The sequence below is a fragment of the Callithrix jacchus genome, chromosome 10, assembly GCF_049354715.1.
Source record: "Callithrix jacchus isolate 240 chromosome 10, calJac240_pri, whole genome shotgun sequence".
Classification (NCBI taxonomy): Eukaryota; Metazoa; Chordata; class Mammalia; order Primates; family Cebidae; genus Callithrix; species Callithrix jacchus.
In genome coordinates this window covers 78378980-78399433 of record NC_133511.1, presented here as the reverse complement: position 1 = coordinate 78399433, position 20454 = coordinate 78378980, and the positions used below count along the sequence as shown (strand labels likewise).

The 20454-nt window shown below is 39.4% G+C and overlaps 1 protein-coding gene across 1 annotated transcript in view; it reads right to left on the bottom strand.

The window, feature by feature from the left end:
- Window positions 1-20454, bottom strand: part of PARVA (parvin alpha) — a 155038-nt gene that overhangs the window by 28315 nt on the left and 106269 nt on the right. Inside the window, exon 5 of the mRNA XM_002755060.7 lies at window positions 5978-6118. Within this exon, the coding sequence (XP_002755106.4) occupies window positions 5978-6118 (141 nt within the window). The remainder of the gene's footprint in view (window positions 1-5977; window positions 6119-20454) is intronic.

The following is a 20454-nucleotide window of genomic DNA, read 5'->3' as shown; positions in this document are numbered from 1 at the left end:
TCTTAATTTGCTCATCTTTACAAATGGAGGTAGCAGAACCTATGTGGACATATAGGTTTTAAAGATTTCCCAAAAATTTCATTAAAAAAAAAAAGAAAATAGTTACACTAGAGTGGAAAGATAGCCTTAATTTTTTCCCATTTCAAAATATTCTTTAGAATAAAAATATGCCATCTTTTCAATTAAAATAAATTCTAGCCACTGTTGAACATTTGTGCGCTCCTATCATTGCTGCCTCCCAACATGTCTCCTGGGAGTTTTCTCTCTGATGCTCCTGGAACACAGCAGCTGCCCAGGAATGGTTGATATTTTTTATTATAGCTTATGTGAAAGTACTGGCACCTAGGCAACTAAAATATGCAGCTTTCTTCCCTTTCTTTCTCATCAAAGGGAAGGAGGCAGATGTTTTGCCTGCCTTCATAGCCCCACCAGCTTCACTGCTCTTCATTACAGGGGGCATTTAAGGGAATAACAAAAAAATGCCTATTTTGTATACTTTGAATGCACTCAGTCCATTATTAGGGTGTCATTCTGTCTTCCCTGGGATCAGTGAGTCTGCTTTAGCAGAAGCTTTGAGAAATCACCAAGAAAAGAAAATGATTCAGACATTCCTTTGTAACTCATTAGGGTTTCTTGTTATCACTGCTACTTCAAAGAAGGTTTTCTACTGATTAGGAACAGCAGCTCACCATCACCACAAACAGAAGATAAACTGCTCTGAACTCCTAGCCTTCCAGAAGGTTTCAGTTTTGGGCTTTCAGGCCTTGTCAACTAAGTTTTACCAAGACTCACAGCCTCAAAAAAAGATCCTGATGTGGCACTGACCCACTGTGACCCACTGACATGGTGTGGTCACCAGTGGAGGCAAATCCAGGTTTACTCTTCTGATCAGAACCACCGGCCCACCACCTGGCCTCACTGAGGGTTGTAGGAACATTTGCTACCCCTCTCCCGTTTAATGGCAAAATATAATGCTAGAAAAGTTGTGATCAAACAAGTTGTTCTTATACCCTGGTGATATTGTAAGCCATCTCCCTGTCTTAGGGAACAATCCAGAACTATATCGTAAGCACCATATAGATGTCAAACTCTTTCAATGAATGCTCTATCCTTCTGGGATTGTTTTTGAAATACACAGTCTACAGTCTCACACACATACATACTATACTACATGTACAAAGATGTTAGTTACTGTGTAATATACTATCATTTTGTAAAACCCTGGAAAACACTTTGTCCAATAACAAGAGGATGGTTTAGATATGCATTTTTCAAACTTTTTAATATTAAGCACAGAAATACTTTGTTCTAAAAGCTGATAGTTAGCCAGGCGCGGTGGCTCAAGCCTGTAATCCCAGCACTTTGGGAGGCCAAGGCGGGTGGATCACGAGGTCAAGAGATCGAGACCATCCTGGTCAACATGGTGAAACCCCGTCTCTACTAAAGATACAAAAAATTAGCTGGGCATGGTGGTGTGTGCCTGTAATCCCAGCTACTCAGGAGGCTGAGGCAGGAGAATTGCCTGAACCCAGGAGGCAGAGGTTGCGGTGAGCCGAGATCGCGCCATTGCACTCCAGCCTGGGTAACAAGAGCGAAACTCCATCTCAAAAAAAAAAAAAAACAAAAAAACAAAGTGAGCAAAGCTATGCACGAGTGTATTAACAGACTGCTCTCCTGTACCTAAAAGCTGATAGTTAAAACTCATGAAAAAAGTCCAACTGCTCTGGTTAAAGTGAGGATTCTGAGTCCTAACTGCAGCCTACCCATGACTTCATGTCTTCTCCTTGGTGATGCTAGAGTTTCTCCTTGCAAATCCCTAGTTTTGGACCAACCTTAGTTGAATAACCACTGCTTTAAGAAGTTATAATATATCCACAAAATTAATAGTTTGCATGCATTAAAAATCATAGTTAAGACAGTATAGCTATATACATGTGTATGTGTGTAATATACATAGCTGTAAAGTTTGCATTTATGGATATATACATACACAAAATATATATATATGTATATATACAGACACACACAAATATGTGTTTGTGGCCAATATTTGGAAAGAAATACATTTTTAAAAATAAAAATAGTTATGCTAGAGTGGAAAGATAATTTTTTTTTCTGAGATGGAGTTTTGTTCTTGTTGCCCAGGCTGGAGTGCAATGGCACAATCTCGGCTCACTGCAACCTCCTTCTCTTGGGTTCAAGTGATTCTCCTGCCCCAGACTCCTGAGTAGCTTGGATTACAAGTACACGCCACCACGCCTGGCTAATTTTTGTGTTTTTAGTAGAGACAGGGTTTTACCATGTTGGTCAGGCTGGTCTCGAACCCCTGACCTCAAGTGATCCACCGATCTTGGTCTCCCAAAGTGCTGAGACTGCAGGTGCCACCACCCAGCCTTTTTTTCTATTTTGAAATATTCTTTAGAATAAAAATATGCCATTTTTTCAATTAAAACAAATTCTACCCACTGTGCACCCTCATCATCATCGTTTAATTTGTTTAAATTAAAACAAATTCTACCCACTGTTTGTGCACCCTCATCATTGCTGCCTCTCAAAATGTCTCCTGGGAGTTTTCTCCCTGGTGTTCAATAGAAGCTGAGGCCAACATGTGCCTGCACTCAAGTCAGGATGGCAACATGTGGGATAAGAGCAAGTGCCCAGGTCTCACTATGCAAGCCAGGAACCGCAGCTGCAAGGCTAAGAGTGTCACTCCAGGGCTGGAGAGCAGTATTTGAAATGGAGCTGCTGAGTTAGAAATAGTCTTCCAAACATGTCCTGTGGTGGAAACAGAAATGGGTGTAATTTTTCTGGAGGCAATTTAACATTATGTATTATGACCTTAGAAATGCTCTCACCCTTTGGCCCTCAAATACCACTCCTGGGTATTTATCCTAGAGAATTAATTATGGCTACAAGCAGGGAGAATGCATCCAGCTGTATTGATGATTATCAGTGGGAAAACGGAAAGCAATCTAAAAATCCATTTTCAGTTAAATAGATTATGATAAATCCATACAGTGTCATGTTATATAATATTAAAAGTGACGTACAGAACAATAGTTAATGATTTGTTAATATACACCTCTTCTAAACAACATAAACAGGTTGATCTCACTTTGTTAAAAATCATGTTTTGTATATATATACATATATAAAGTATTATATGCTATTTACTTATTACACATGTACAGACACATATACACAGAACTTGCAGAACACAGCACAATGTTCGTGGCTCTTGTCTCCAGGTGGGCAGTGAAAAGACAAAAGTCCCTGCCCTCATGAAGGTTACATTCATAGTTTCTTAACCTCTCTATGCCCCTATTTTCCCATCTGTAACATGGGAATAAAAGAATTCTTACTTCAGATGGCTGAGTGAAGATTACACAGATACAAGACATACAATAAGCATCATAAATATGTTAAATGTATTTAAATTTTAGTTACACTTTCTAAATTTTTAATAATGGAAATTACTGTTGTGAATTAGGGAAAAACAAAAGGAAGAAATCTCTAAAGCCCCAGATCAAGAAACTTGGTAACTCAGCAGCCTGTCGCTACCACCCTCATCCTGAGCAGAGAGGCACCACAGTGTCCTCAGGTTTACATCCAGGGAAGCTACTAAGACAGGAGGAGACAGGGCTTTTCCCCAGGAGCTGTGCCTGCCACATTCCTATGGAACAAGCCACTGTGACTTTGTAAACAAGCCCAGATCTTCAAAAGCCCCAAGGTATCACAGGGAGCTAGCCACTGAGGTAATTATTCCCTCTGACCCAGTAATCCATCTCAGTTCTAGAAATCTATCTAAAGGGAGGAATTCAAGAGAAGCAAAAAGAGGCACAAGCTAAGACATTCAGTTTGGTGCTATCTGATATTAGAAATAGGTTGGGAAACATCCTAGAAGGATCGGCATCAACCAAGGGTTTAAGTTAACTCTCGGATGTCTACCCTATGAAATAGAAACAGCTATCAAAAATTTTAACTACAAAGACCAAAGGATATGTAGAAAATATGTGTGATGTAAAAGCAAGAAAAAAGTACAACACACAAAAGTGTATAGGACTTGGGCCGGGCGCAGTGGCTAACACCTGTAATCCTGGCACTTTGGGAGGCCAAGGCAGGTGGATCACCTGAGGTTAGAAGTTCAAGACCAGCCTGGCCAACATGGCAAAACCCCGTCTCTACTAAAAATACAGAAATTAGCCAGGTGTGGTGGGCATGCCTGTAATCCCAGCTACTCGGGAGGCTGAGGCAGGAGAATCACTTGAACCCAGGAGGCGGAGGTTGCAGTGAGCCAAGATCGCACCACTGCACTCCAGACTGGGTGACAGAGAGAGACTCCAGCTCAAAAAAAAAAAAAGAAAGTGTATATGACGCGACCAAGCTAAATGATGCAGTGATGTGACTAGCATCAAATGAAACAAGTGAAATGAACGAAGGAAAATGGCTAGATTAGCATGGTACTGTGAGTGATGATTTTTCTTGCACACATTTCCCTACAAGAAATTAAAGTAAGCATAAACCAAACAAATCATTCAAAGCCACTGGAGAGATGTGGCTTTAACAGGCTTCTTCTATCTCAGCCTTTCCCAAATTGGGTGCCATGATAAGTTAAATGATGTCTGACTTCTTTTTTTGGAGAGTACAGGTAGTTGGTTCATATTCAAAGGAGTAGGAGATAGGATCAAATAAAACTAAGCAGCAGTCTTCATTAGAGGACTTCTCTCTAATGTTCACCACTATTGTGGACTTACAATATGCTGACACATTTCCCAAACTAGTCATCAACCTCCCTGCCCTCCCTTGTTCCACCCCGTTGCCACTACTAGCATTCCTGGAGCATAGGGAAACGGAGCCCCTCTCCCTGATAGCATCTAGGGCCCAGAGCACGGCCTTCCCTGCTCCTGTCCTCAGGTGTCTCCCTCTGCAGGCAGAGAATGACCTGTTTCCGGCGCCATGCTGCTGTGCAAAGCAGCTGATCACTCTGTGCATGAAAATGTGTAATTATGCTTAGGAGGCACTTGGTGTCTCAGCCCCAATGTCAGATGTTAGAGACCTGCTGGAGAGATTGTGACTGGCTGTTACTGCATTCCTAAGTTTGAGGTAAAGATTCCTTTTTCTTTCCCAAGTTTGAAAGGTATTTTTTTTTTGTAGGGGGCTGTTGATCTTAAGTTATATAAATTAGATGCGATAAAGCACAATACTTAATCCGTTGATATTTAAAGGCAAAACGCAGTCTAACCTTTTATTAATCTAAATTTGTATTTTTATCTATTAGAATAAAAAACACAACTTTGGAATCCAGTTGTTCCTGCTAGATTCACCTTTTCTGCGGATTAATTCTGAAAGGGACTCATTGAGTCCATATTAGACATCAGGCCTTTGAAGCAGCAAATGAACTAATAATTTATAAACTAATAATAATCATTATAAACTAATAATTTATGCTTTCTGAGGTCTCTGAGCTATGCTAGTTGTGAAAAGCTGAATTCTAAAATCCTGTTCCAGTGCATGTGATCTCAGCCATATCTTTGTTCTTTCTAGAAAATGAAAGGAGGTTGGAAGGGCATGGGCTGAATCCTTGCTTCCTGCTTCTCAGCTGTGTGAATGTGGGGACCTCAGCTTCCCAAAGCCTCTCCAAGCTGCAGACAACAGCTTTCTCAAAAGGTTGTGCTGAGACTTAGAAGAAGTAGCTCAGTGAAGGAGTTTCCTTCCTGTCCCATTTCACATGAAGTTTCTATGGAAAGCCTTTTACAGAAGAGAAGCATGAGATTTAGACATTTTGTTATTTTTCCCCAAGGGTATGCATGGAACTTCTTCCAGGTTCTAAGGAAGCAGGGCATCTTGTTCAAAGACAGATGAGCTTGAACCCCCCTACCATGAAGCCTGCCAAGCTTATGGATGGCTTCTTGGGGAAGCCTCATGGCAGGGACCACAGGCTTTGTTTAGTGGTGTCCCTTTCCTTTGTTCAACTCACAATCCACATTCCACTTGATGCTCCTGGGAGGAAGTTTCAGGGTTTCATTGATCTTCTCCAGGACAGTCTGCAGTTTTTGCTTCTGAGCAATCTCTGACTGGGTAACCTCAGCAACATTTAGCTTCTCACTCTCAAGTTTCTCTGAGGGTGACAAGGGAAAAGAGAACAGCTGTTATGCTGGGCCCCAGACCAACCACATGCACTTATTCAGTTATTCAGTCTCCCATGCACTCATGCACTCTCCAAACAATAGATACTGAGTGCCTACCAGCAGAGGGACACTGCTGTCCCCTCATCATCTTATGGTGACACCAGCAGCATCAGCACTGTGACAGCGTCGTGATGATGTCTTGAATCCCCAGATCCCAGGAGCATTTAACCTAGCCTGTCATATTTGAACTCTTTTCTATCATTCTGGAGTTTTCTCCTTCTTTTCAAGTCTGCCTTCTCCAAGGACATCTCTGTGCCCCGACAGGAAAGCCTTCTCTATGGAGTTAGTCAAGATATTTTATACATTCCCATAGTACAGTCTGTGTCACGTCCAATCATATTTATCTGTTTTAAGTATCTTCTTTCCTTTTAAACCCACCTGGAAGGTAACTTACTTACTATGTCATATTTAATCAATTCTAAGGCACATATTTTTCACATTTTAACATCCTTAAAGTCAGGTTGTGTCTTACTGATATCCTACAATGACTGCCAGCTAGGTGAAAGGTCTAAGAGTTATCACGTCTCTATGTGCGTGAACTTGCTCATAGCTCTTTATAGTATGATTACTTACATGTCTCAATAAGCCCACATGAGCACCTTCAAAAAGTATAAAATAAAAATTCTCAGCAACAAGAAAGCATTGAGTAAGCTTAAAGTGATTTTTCTCTTTCTGAGTGGTACTTATATGACTTATATAATGGTGTGTTTTCAAAGCAATGGTTTTGGATACAATGACACAACTTAATTCTGAAAAGGAAAAACACAGTCTAATCATTTGGTTAATCTAAATATATATTTAAATCTATTACAAAGAGCAAAACAACTTTGGACTCCTTAACAGGAAATGGGTTGCCTACCACTGGAACTCGCCTAATCAGTTCTCCAGAATTCATTTAAGATTGACACATTTAAAGTGTCTTTTCTCTTAATTTTTAAGGGTCGCTATACAAACAAACTTTACTATGTATCCATGTTTCCCCTAATGCTTGCTTGCTTGCTTTATTATTTATTTATTTGTTTATTTATTTGAGACCGAGTCTCGCTATGTTGCCCAGGCTGGAGTGCAGTGGTAAGATCTTGGCTCACTGCAACTTCTGCCTCCCAGGTTCAAGTGATTCTCCTGCCTTAGCCTCCCAGGTAGCTGGGACTACAGGTATGTGCCACCATGCACGGCTAAGTTTTTGTATTTTTAGTAGAGACAGGATTTCACAGTGTTATTCAGGATGGTCTTGATCTCCTGACCTCAACATCCGCCTGCCTCAGCCTCCCAAAGTGCTGGGATTACAGGAGTATTTATTTTTAAGTAACTGTGGCTTATCTAAGCCAAATGATCCTTGGGTCATTCTTTGAAGGTAAAGTTGTCCACTGGAGAATTTCTGCAGGTTCTGTGGATTTATGAATTCTTTTAAGCACCTCAGCAGGATAATCTCAAGCTATTCTTACCTGTGATGGCCTGAAATGTTCTCTTTAGTTGCTTCAAGCCATCTTTATCTCTATAGTTCAGGGATTTAATAAGAATAATAGCTACACTCTTCCCTTACATCTTGAGGAGATCTTGTGTGTACCTTATCCATTTTTAGGCTGAATTTTTACCTTGGATCCTCTCTTACTGGAAAAAATGACAAGTTGTTTTCTTTTATTTTCCCATTATTTTCGGATGATGTAATTATCTCTATAGAAGCAAATTATTTTAATCTTACTTTGTAACTATAAGCATTGGATAGAGGCTGCCCAAAATGCTAGGGTAAGAACCTTCTGGTCTCGTCTTGGCTCAGAGGAAAATATTGCAGGGAAAGATTATTGATTACTGTTGTGGAATGGGTGGGGAGGTGAGGAGTGAGGAGGGGCCACTTATTTGCTAGCTCTGCTGTATGACATCATTGTCTATAAATGTTCATGTTTAAAATCTGGCATTGAATAGATTTTCAGCTTAGGTCTCTGAGTCTGTTTTCTAGGTCAATAACTTTTTCTTGCACAGTTGCCTATTTGATTCTTGTTTTGTAAAAACTGGTGTGACACAATAAGAAAGATATATCTAGTCTCCTTGACCCCCTTGCTAGCACAGAACTTCTAAAACCCTTGTAACTTTCTGAAAGATAAGATGATAGTAGCATCTTTTGTTATAATATTTGGGTTTTGTTCCCAGTTCCCGAAAAAGCTCTGAAGTGATTAAGGTGAAAGGAACATCTTTTGTTATTCATAACAAGCCACCTTCACCTACATCTGAGTTTTATGTTAATGAGATAATTTTTGGAAAGCTCTAAGGTTAGGGGAGCTGATTGCCAGGAGAACTGAGTGGATTGGAACATTCAGCCTCCAAAATATTGGAACATACCCCCAACCCATGAGAAAGGGGAGGGAAGTTGGAGGTTAACTACCAATGGCCAGTGACTTAATCAATTATACCTTCTTAATGACAGTTCCATAAAAACTCTGGCCGAAAAGGTTCAGAGAGCTTCCTGGATGGTAAATACATGAAGGTGCCGGAGGGTCGTGCACATGAGAAGGCATGGAAGCTCTGTGCCTCTCCCGCAAACCATGCCCTATGCATCTCTTCCTTTTGGCTGATTCTGAGTTTTATCCTTTATAATAGACTAGTAAACCTAAGCTCCTTCCTGAGTTCTGTGTGACATTCTAGCAAATAATCATATCCGAGGAAGGAGTTGTGGAAACCTTTGATCTATTATAGCTAGTTGGTCAGAAGTATGGGAGATCTGAACTTGGCGAATGCCAACTGAAGTGGGGACATGCTTGTGGCACTGTGTCCTTAACCTGCAAGGGCTGTGCTAACTTTGGGCCAGTGGTATTAAAATTAAATTGTAGGACACCCCGTTGGTGTCCATAGAGAACTGGAAAATTGCTTAGTGTGGAAAACCCACACATTTAGTGTCAGAAGAGTTAAGAGTATAGAGAAATGTGTTTTCCATTATTGGATTTCACACCTTACCCACTAAAGAGTCCATTGTTTTTCTGTTTCCACTAATATATTTAACTAGTCTATGATACTAAAATTGTAGTGCATTCTTCCTAAAATTAAATTTTTTCCCTTTGGTGTTTTTTTTTTTTTTAGCATCCGGTGTTTCTTATTTAGGAGAAGCATTTTTGTGGCTTTGTTTTGCATTGCAAATGTTTTATAAAATGTAATTCTGCTTTGCTTATTTCCATTTTAGTCATTATGCTTTGGATTTATATTCTTGCTTTTAATTTTTGCTGTTGGATATTTTATTTTAGGCATTGGTACTGGTATTAAGTGGATTTGCATAGAAATATATCTTGAAATAATCCTTATTAAAACACACACACACACACACACACACACACACACACACACACACACACATATTCTTTCTCCCTTTTATTTATTTTTTTTTGAGGTGGAATCTTGTTCTCTCACCCAAGCTGGAGTGCAGTGGGACAGTCTTGGCTTACTGCAACCTCTGCCTCCAGGATTCAAGTGATTCTCCTGTCTCAGCCTCTTGAGTAGCGGGATTACAGGCATGCACCACCACGCCCAGCTAATTTTTATATTTTTAGTAGAGATAGGGTTTCACCATGTTGGTCAGGCTGGTCTTGAACTCCTGGCCTTAAGTGATCCACCCACCTCAGCCTCCCAAAGTGCTGGGATTATAGGCATGAGCCCCCATACCTGGCTTTCTCTTTCTCTTTTAATAAAAATGAGATTATAGTATATACATATTTTTGCTATTGGCTTTTTCCCACTCATAATATCATAAATCTTTCTAGGTCAATACATATGAATATAACTCATTATTTTTCAAAACTGCATAATGCATTATATGACTTTTTAAAATATGATTTATAACTTATTCAATCATTCTCCTTGACATACAGCCAGGTTATAACCCACATTTTCCCTATTAGTAATAAAGTCGCAATAAACATCTTGTGTGTGTGTGTATGTATTACTAACTGATTACTGCTGGTAAACATGAAAGCTACTGCCTTACAGATTTTTTCCTAATATATTGTCATTTTATGAAATCCCTTTATTAGTTCGATTGCTGTTTGAGTCTTCAGCATTCTCTGGGTGTGCGATAAAACACTGTTATCTCTATTCTGCAGGCTTATGTTACATATTTTAATTTTCTAACATTTTAAATAAAAGATTAATTTGAGAACTTTTTTCTGCTGTTCCTACTCCCTCCTTTATTTTTAAGGTATTCAACCATTAAAATATAAGAGGCCCACTCAAATATTTCTATAGCTCAACAGTAATTTACTCAAACAATTACTAAGGGTTTAAAGATAATGTTCTTTTATGGGCTACTTTCAGTTAGTTCCATAAAATTCTCTATTGCTGAAGTTTTATTCTTCCAGGAAACCGTTTCTCTCATGTTTCCATAGTTACACAAATTGTTCATAACTAGTTTAACTCTTCATAAGTATTAGGCATGGTTTTGAAATTGATAGGATGTGATTTAGAAAATTTTCTCAGGTGGATTATTTTGTGAATCTTTGAGTTGTTTTTGAAGATATTATCCAAATTTGCTTTTGGAGAGGTTGTATTTAGAAAACAATGAAACAGTATTCAAAAAGTTCTGAAGCATGAAGACAAGGCAGAATAAACTCAATTACCCTGAACGGGAGGAGAACTGAAATGTTCTAACAAACCCAAGTGTCGTACATACCACACTATATTAATGTAACCACCCTTCAAGAACTAAAATATGTAACATACTCTTTCCATTATGAGCAATTCCTGAGTTGTTTAAAAAATACTTTTGTCTCCCAAGTATATTAGGAGGGAAACTTGCATCGTAGTCAGAGAATTTTCTCTGTATAGTAATTTGCTGAGATTTGCTTTATGGACATAGTCAAATTTTGTAAGTATTCCATGAGCAGTTGAAAGGAATAGAGTTTGCGGGGTATCATATGCTATGTGAAGATTAATTAGAGCTGATTAACTGTATTTTTCAAATATTCTCTATGAACTTTTTTAAAATATGTTAAGAGATGTTAAAAAGTACCGCTATGATAGGTTTGTTAACTTCTTGCAGTAATGATTGTCATTGTTGATTTTTATATATTTAATATACAAAAGTGCATATAACTTTAAAATTTCTATATTTTCGTAGTGACTTTAATTTCTTATTTATATGTAGTGACTGTAGTAATGCTTTTTGCCTTACAGTCTATTTTGTATGAGGTAAAATAGTTACCCCAGCTTTAAAAAAATTAGTCTAGCATACATAATTATTTCCACCTTTTTTCTTTCAACCTTTACGTGTCCCTCATTTATTAAAACTATCTCGGCTGGGTGCAGCTCTATGCCTGTAATCCCAACATTTTGGAAAGCTGAGGCAGGAGGACTGCTTGAGGCTAGAAGTTGGAGAACAGCGGGCAACATACTGAGACCCTGTCTGTACAAAATATAAAAAGAAACTTAGCTGGGGATCATAGTGCACGCCCATAGTCCCAGCTACTTGGAGAGCTGAGAAGGGAGGATTGCTTTTGAGCCCAGGAGGTAGAGGCTACAATCAGCTGTGATCGTACCACTGCACTCCAGCCTGGGCAACAGAGCAAGATCCTGTCTCAAAACAAAACAAAACTGTGTCTGGTATATAGCAGTTGGCAAGATTTTGTTTTGTTATTTAGTCTGATACTGATTTTTACCAGTATACTTGGATTCACTTCTACTAGCTTATTCTGAACTTTCTTTTTAGTAGGTTTTCCGATTATTCTCCCCCTTCCACCCTTGCCTTTTTTTGGATTAATGTTTTCATTCTTTCTCATTCCATTTTCTCCCCATTATTAGTAAGGAGGTTATATACTCTATTATTTCAGTATTAATGATAGAAAATTTATCATTCATATTTAACTTAATAAAAGCTTATGCTAATTAGTATCTTTGCCCATATACTAAACAATATAAAGACCTTGGCACACTTTGACTCAAATCACATAATTCCTGATTTATGTGCTATAGTTGTATGGGATTCTGATTCTATCTTAATTATTTTAATTAATAAATTAGACATTATTGTGATTATTTTATATTCATTTAGATATGGCTTTGATCTACCCACCATGATAATCTTTGTTCATTATTTATTGCATTTTAGATATTTTTGGGGGGTTCATTTTCTTTCTTATTGTACATTCTTTAGAAATTCCTTTAGAGGGGTCTATTGGTAGTAAACCCTCCCAGTTTGTGTTCATTGAAAATGCCTTTATTTTCTCCTCACTTTTTTTTTGGAGACAGAGTTTTGCTCTATAACTCAGGCTGGGATGCACGATCTCAGCTCACTGCAACCTCTACCTCCTGGGTTCAAGTGATTCTCCTGCCTTACCCTCCCATGTAGCTGGGATTACAGGCACGTTCCACTACTGCCTGGCTAATTCTTGTATTTTTAGTAGAAAGGGGGTTTCACCATGTTGATCAGGCTGGTCGTGAACTCCTGAGCATAGGCAATCCACTTACCTTAGCCTCCCAAAGTGCTGGGATCATATGCATGAGTCACCAAGCTCGGCCTCTCCTCACTTTTAAAGCACACTTTTTTGGTTGTGTATGAACTTACAAGTTGATCATTTTTGTTAGCACTTTAAAGATATCAAAGTGTTTTGATATCTTCAATATTAATCATTTGGCTTTTTTTTTCCTTGTGAAAGACAGCTTTCAGTCTGTTGTTCCTTTATAAATAATCTACTTTTTCCTCTATGCTTTTAATCATTTGTCATTAGTGTTCTCAGGTTTCACTGTAAAGTGTGTAGGTGTAGATTTGTCACTACTTATCCTATTTAGGATTGATTCACTGAGCTCCCTGAATCTGAGAATTCATGTCTTTCATCAATTCTAGAAAATTCTCATTATGTTTTCTTTAAATATTTACTCCATTTTCTTTTCTTCTTCTAGAATTCCAACTAGTCAAGTATGTTGGATCCACTTAGAATAACCTCTATGTTTTCAAATTCTCTTTCTCATTTTCTATCCTGTTGTCTCTCTATACTGGATTCTGGATAATTTCTTGAGTGCCTTTTTCTGGTTCATGAATTCCTTCTTTAGGTGTATCTAATACATTGAGGTTTCTAGTTTCATTATTATTCATGCTTGCTCATTTCTAGAAGCTCTATTTGGTTGTTTTTCATATCTACCTGTCCAGTCCTAATAGTTTCTTATTTTGTCATTTTTCAAGTCTTTTAAAACATTTGTTTTGGCATATTAAATATACACATTTTATATTCTATAACTGAATACTTTTTTTTTTGAAAGAAAGAGAAAGAGAAAGGAGGAGAGAGAACAGGAGTCTTGCTCTATTGCCCAGGCTGGAATGCAATCTAAAAATAGGTATTAAAAACCTCTTTTATGCTGAAAATTGTACTTATCAGTGGAGACAGGAAGGGATAAGGGAAGAAAATAACAAACAGCCAACCAATATTTTATTTAAGTCTGTGAAATGCTATGCAAATACTGAAGAATGATTTACTTCCAATTATGTGGTCACTTTCAAAATAGGTGTAATGTGATACTGAGGAAAATGTATGTTCTGTGGACCTCGGCTGAGGAATTCTATAGATATTCACTAAATTTACTTGTTGAAGGTCTGAAATCAAATCATAAATGTCCCTGTTAATTTTCTATCTCATTGATCTGTCGAATACTAACAATGTGGTGTCAAAGTCTCCCACTATTATTGTGCGGGAGTCCAAGTCTCTTGATAAGTCATTGAGAACTTGTCTTACGTATCTGGGTGTTCCTTTATTGGGTGCATATATATTTACAGTCATTGATTCCTATTGTCGTATTGATCTTTTTACCATTATATAATGTCCTTCTTTGTTTCTTTTAGTCTGTTACTATTAAAGTCTTTGTTACTTTTTTTTTAATAGAGATGGGGTCCTGCCATGTTGCCCATGCTAGTCTCCCACTCCTGGGCTCAAGCAATCCTCCCACTTTGGCTTACCAAAGTGCTAGGCTTACAGGAATAAGCCACCACACCCAGCCGATAGCTGAACAGTTTCTAATATTTATAGTGTTGTGGGATGAATCTATAGATTATTGTTTCTGTTGACAGTGCTCATGATGGCTTATACTCATGTCTTTGGTGACTTCTAATTTTTAGGTCAGACTCCTTGGAATTTTAACTCTGGGAGTTCTTTGTGGTCTGGGTTTAGAGTTCATTCCTCTTTAAAAGGACATATGTTTGCTTCTGCCTTGGGGAACTAGTAACCTGGGACAACTTGTAACTGAATTTTTAATTTAGAGTTTTTAAAATCACATAAATAGTGTGAATCCCAGCCTTAAATCTGTGTTAAGTACAGACTTTTGATTAGGAATTATCTGAAGCAGACTTCTTTTTAGCTGTTCTATTCACATCCAAGGCTAAGATAATTTATCCTTATTGCCTCTTTCTGTGGGAAAAGATTTTGTAGTTTACTCATTGAAAGGGTTGCCTTCCAAGACCATGGCTCTGTTCAGGGAGCTCAGATCTAACCCTCTGTCTTGCTGAGACTCTACGCAGAATTTGTCTCTTGACCCTGTACATGTGACCCTTTAAACTTCAGGCTATAGGCCATTAGGAATGAACACTTATCCCATTAGATTTATACTTCCTTCTTGTTTTTGGAATCAGAAGAATTTCCTTCCTTTTCCTACCAGTTTAGGCATCCCATACAAAACTATGTTCTTAAAGGCTTATCCAGATTTTTTAAGTGTGCTGTACCAATATCACACTTAAAAACATCTAGTCAGCCATAATGCTGATCTATTTCCTTACTATATTAAATGAATATCTGTTTTCTTACTGTATTAACTAGGACCTCTACAACACTTATAATAATTGTAATAGCCATTATTTCTCATGTGTCCCTAATACCACATCTTTGATATTTCACTGTTTAATATGTTCACTGTTAGGTTTTATTTAATGGTCTTTATCATATTTAAGTCCTCTTTCTATTTTACTTGAAATGGCTGTTGAAATATATCAAATGTTATTTGATATCTACTGATGGGTTAATTCAGTTTTGCTCCTGAAATTTACATATGCACTCAACCACTTTCAATAAGACTGATAATATAGAAACAGAAAATTCAGACTGTGAAAACTGTCTCCTCTCCATGGCAGTCCCAAGTTCCCTAGTCCCATTCCATAGAGACAGTTTATTATGACTATTATCAGAAATATGCTATGCATATAAACATTATATATGTCCCTTGACACACACACAAACACACAGTAGTTCTCTACCATGCTTTTTTTCTATGTGGTAAGACATTTTAGAGAGCTTCTCTATTACTTATAAAGAATAATAATAAAAAACTTTCATCTAACTTTTGAGTTTTTCAAAGATGAGAAAATACTTCTTTCAGTTTAAGAATAGCATATATTAACAGTCCTAAAATCAGACTATTATAGCAGGAAGATCTTCAAGTAGTGCTATTGAACAGAACTTTCCGCTATGATAGCAATGTTCATTTTTAAATTGTCCAGTATGGCAGCTACTAGCTACATTTGGCTATTGAGCACTTGATATGTAGCTGGTATAACTGAGAAAATAAATGTTCTATTTTAATTGCTTTTAACAGCTGCACATAGCTATTGGTTGCTGAATTGGATAGCTCAGTCATAGAGGTTTTTAAATCACCTTCCTGACTTTCCAGAAGCATGAGCTGAGTGGCAGAGGTATGTTTTAGTGGCAGAACCAAGATTGGAACTCAGATCTCCTGTTTCTTCATTCTTGCTTCAATTTTAGCAGAGCTGCCACTTCAGCCCAGCATTTTGGGGCATAGAAAAGTGACCCTCAAAGTCAACAAGATCAACCTCTTCAAGATGAAGCTCCTCTTGGGGTTCATGGAGTCACCCCCATTCAACATCCCCCACATAGAATCAGCCTGGTTTACTCTGGCTACAGCTACTCATTCCCTACATCTCTAGGTCCTCTAAGCTTTTTCCCATCCAAACTCTAGTTCAACACTATCCGTATCTCATGAGGAGATCTCTGCTGGAGTTCCTTCCACTGCCTCTAAGCAGCCCCCATACTGCTCCTATGTTATTTCCTAAAGCCCCATTTCTGATACGTGTTTTGCTCATAAGCCGCCACTAGTTGCCATTACCCAAACAATACCGTCTAAAACTCTTAGTTCTCGGACCTCTAATGTGAGCTTCATCTTCTTTGTTTCTTTATTTTTTTAAGACAGGGTCTCACTTTGTCATCCAGGCCAGAGTGCAGTGGCACGATGTCAGCTCACAGCAATCTCTGCCTCCTGGGCTCAAGTGATCCTCCGGCCTCAGCCTCCTGAGTAGCTGGGATTACAGACATGAGCCACACGCCCCACTAATTTTTGTATTTTTAGTAAAAATGAGGTTTCACCATGTTGGCCAGGCTGGTCTTGAATTCCTGGCTTCAAGTGATCTACCTGCCTCAGCCTCCTAAAGTGCTGGGACTATAGGTATGAGCCACTGCACCCAGCCTCTTTATTTATTTTAAAGAGACTTTTCATTTTAGCATGGTTTGTAGATTTACTGAAAAGTTACAAACAGTACAGACAGCTATGCACTCTGAACTCAGTTTCCCCTATTGTTAACATCTCACATTGCTATGGTACATGTCTCCCAAAATACTGGGATTAAAAGCATGAGCCACCTCACCCAGCAAGAGGGGGCGTTTTGAATGGGGCCTTACAGAAAAAGATTTTAACTAAACTCTATATCTTACCTGGATTCACCAGTTTTTTTCTAAGGCCCTTTCTCTGTTTCAGGAAACTGTCTAGGATACCACTTCTTTTCTTCATCTCTCCTTAGTCTCCTCTGTTCTGTGATGGTTTTTCACTTCCCTGTTTTTACATGGCCTTGACAGTTTTGAGAAGCTCTGGTCAGGACTACCTTATTTTTCCTGTTTTTCTCATGGGTAGGCTGGGGAGCAAGACCACAGAAGTGAAATACCCTTTCATTATACCCTCCCCCTCCCATCCCCATTTCCACACCCTAATCATAGGAAGCCTGTCACTAAATTCAGCCATTCAAAGAATGGGGACTTAATTGCCACCTTTTTGAAAGGTTGTATCTAGGTAAAGTATTTTAAATTCTCTCTATAAGAAAGAGCTGTCTTTTGGTTCCCATTTATTTATTCGTTCAGTTATTTATTTATATCAGTATCAATTTAAGGATGTTTATATTAGACTTTTGGTTACAATCCAATACTACTATTAATTTTTTCACTCAAATAATTCCAGCCTTGGCCACTGGGAGCTCCCTCTGGTTGGTTCTGGACATTTTCAGTGTGTGGCCCCATATACATATTTTTTCTTAGCACTTCTTTTTGGCACCTCAAGATACTCTAGGCTCATCTACACTCTCTGCCCCAGGTCTAAAATTAGCCATTTCTCCAAGAAGTCCTGGTTTCTCCTGTTGGAAAACAGTTTAAAACCACCAACTGGGAGCTGGGTCTCATCTTCTTTGTTAGTTTCATATCCCTCTCACCCAACCCTGATGGTCACCTACCTACCCACTGGTTCCTGGCCTCTACAGCATTTCCCCTCTATTAGCACCAAAATTAACAGAAGCTTCCTAGGAACTCTTTTGTTTATTTTTTTGAGACAGGGTCTCACTTTGTTACCCAGGCCAGAGTACAGTAGTGCTGTCTCTGCTCACTGCATCCTCTGCCTCCTGGGCTCAAGTGATCCTCCCGCCTGAGTAGCTGGGATTACAGGTGGATGCCACCACGCCCCACTAATTTATGTGGCCAAGGTATCCTGGCTAAAGTGTACTTTTTCCTTCCTCATATGGTTGAGAATCTTTCTCTGTAAGGCCTCATTCAAAATGCCCCCCTCTTGCTGGGTGAGGTGGCTCATACCTTTAATCTCAGCACTTTGGGAGGCCAAGGTAGGTGAATCATTAGAGCCCAGCAGTTTGAGACCAGCTTGGGCAACATGGTGAAATCCCATCTCTACAAAACATACAAAAATTAGTTGGGTGTGGTGGCAAACACCTGTGATCACATCTACCTAGGAGGCTAAGATGGGAAATCTCCTGAGCCCAGGGAGGTCAAGGCTGCAGTGAGCCATGACTGCACCACTGTACTTCAGCCTGGGTGATAGAGTGAGGCCCTGCCTCAAAAAAAAAAAAAAAAAGCCAACAAAAAACAAACACCAAAATACCTGCTGTTGCCTGTAACCTTTCCCAAACTCATACTTAATTTCTCACAGACCTCAGGCTGTGAGTTTCCAGAAGACAGCAATATGACACATTTACTTTTATATCACTAAACTCGGCAGTTAGCATATAGCAAACCAAATAGCTTTTGCTTCGTGTATATTATCTGGTTAGATTAAGATCAGTGTAAAATGCACCCTTTAGGGTCTATCAGGGAAAAAGAAAACTACACACACACAAAAACAAAACCACCCTCTTGTGGAACTTTATTGCTACAGGGAACAATTTGGTCTCAAGCCTGAAGAATGATATCCTGTTTCAGTCATATGTTTATGTATATCTAGAAGGAAGAGCCCTGTAACCTTATGACTCTCATCCCTGAGAACAGCCCTTTTCTGTTCCCAGCACATGTACATGTTCAAAGATAAGGATCGGTCAAATAAAACATACCTTAAAGAAATTCACATAGACATCCCAAGCTAGGAGACCTCAATAAGAAAGTCAGTGGGCCATGTTCAAATGAAATGATGAATTATGTTGTATAGGCATCTTCCTGGAATCGCTGACCCCATCTCTCACTCGGTCATGCCTACTGCCTAGGTGTTGTGAATGTAACTATAACCAGGTGACCATGGACATACGTGCATAACTGAGGCATTGGGAAATGTGTCCCAACTTTGGATGATTCTGTGACTTTCTTATTGATGCCATGGAGTAAAAGTATATTTTGGGAGCCCTAAGGATGTTTCCTCTATCAATCACCCTGGAAGTGGGAAATCCTGGACAAAAAATGAGGTGACTCTTTGGCTAGGGTAGGAAGGAACTTCCTCCTCATTCAGGGGTCGGGAAACCTTTGCTCTGAGGTTTGGAAAGGGCTGGTGCTCCCATGAGATGACGGAGTGTACATTATGAAGAGATAGGCCAGAGTTGCCAGCGGCCAATATTTTCTTGCAGCAATATCAACAGGGCAGAGAAATGGCCAGTGTCCCCACAGCAGGGTTGTGTACCTGTGGTCTCTCTGGATGATGGCGATGGTCCTTCCCCAAGCTCTCTGGCCCACCTGCATTCATCTGCCTCTGTAGATAGCTCCTAGCACACTGATGGCCATCTCTGGCCCCGAGGCTCTCTCCTCCATCATCACAGGAGCACAACCTGCAAGTTTTTATTTCCTGCACAGGCAACCCTCAACCACAGTGGGAAGGGAGCCACAGCATAAATGCCCTTGCCACCTTAAACTGGGAAGGGTGATTCTGAGATGTGCTGTTAACGTGGTTTCTCAGAATGCCCAGCTATGAGCCCTGGTTGAAACAGAGCTGCTGTTCTTATTAACACACTCTTGTTTGGCACTTCTCTCTTCCCTTCTTACATGCCCTACTCAGTTATTCATACGTTTTAAGGTTACCTCTCATATAAGCTTCCTCCACCCATGTCCTTGTCTTGGCATCTGCTTTTGGGAAAATCTAAAGTAAGATCTGCTGCTAGGGAAAGTGGAAAAAAGACGTAGGGAATACAGGCAGCAATGGGGCGGCTGGCTTAGGCGGCTGAGAAAGGAGGACTGGGGAGAAGCTGTTCTAAGAGAATCTACCAGAAATGTCTGGGACCTCTGAGAAGGGCGATTTTTCTGCATGCAGGGAAGACACTGCTGTGAGCAAGAGGCATGTGGCCACACAGAGGTGAGCCAGGCATGCTATTGAGCTCACAATCAGAGAACACCCAGCCAGTCCTTGCCAGCCAAGGTCACATGGCATCTCAAGGATGCCCACCCATTCAGGATTTCACCACAACAACAAAACACACACAACCGTCTGCCAAGAGGTCCCTGCTGATGTGATTTTGCTGTATCCCCACCTAAATCTCTCCCTGAATTGTAATAATCCCATGTGTCAAGGGTGAGGCCAGGAGGAGATAACTGAATCATGGGTAGTGAATAAGTCTCACAAGATCTGATGGTGTTAAAAATGAGTGTTCCCTCGCACAAACTTTTTTGCCTGCCACCATGTAACATATGACTTTGTTCCTCATTCACTTTCAGCCATGATTGTTAGGCCTCACCAGCCATGTGGAACTGTGAGTCAATTAAACCTCTATCCTGTATAAATTACCCAGTCTTGGGTATATGTTTATGAGCAGTGTGAGAAGACTCATATACTT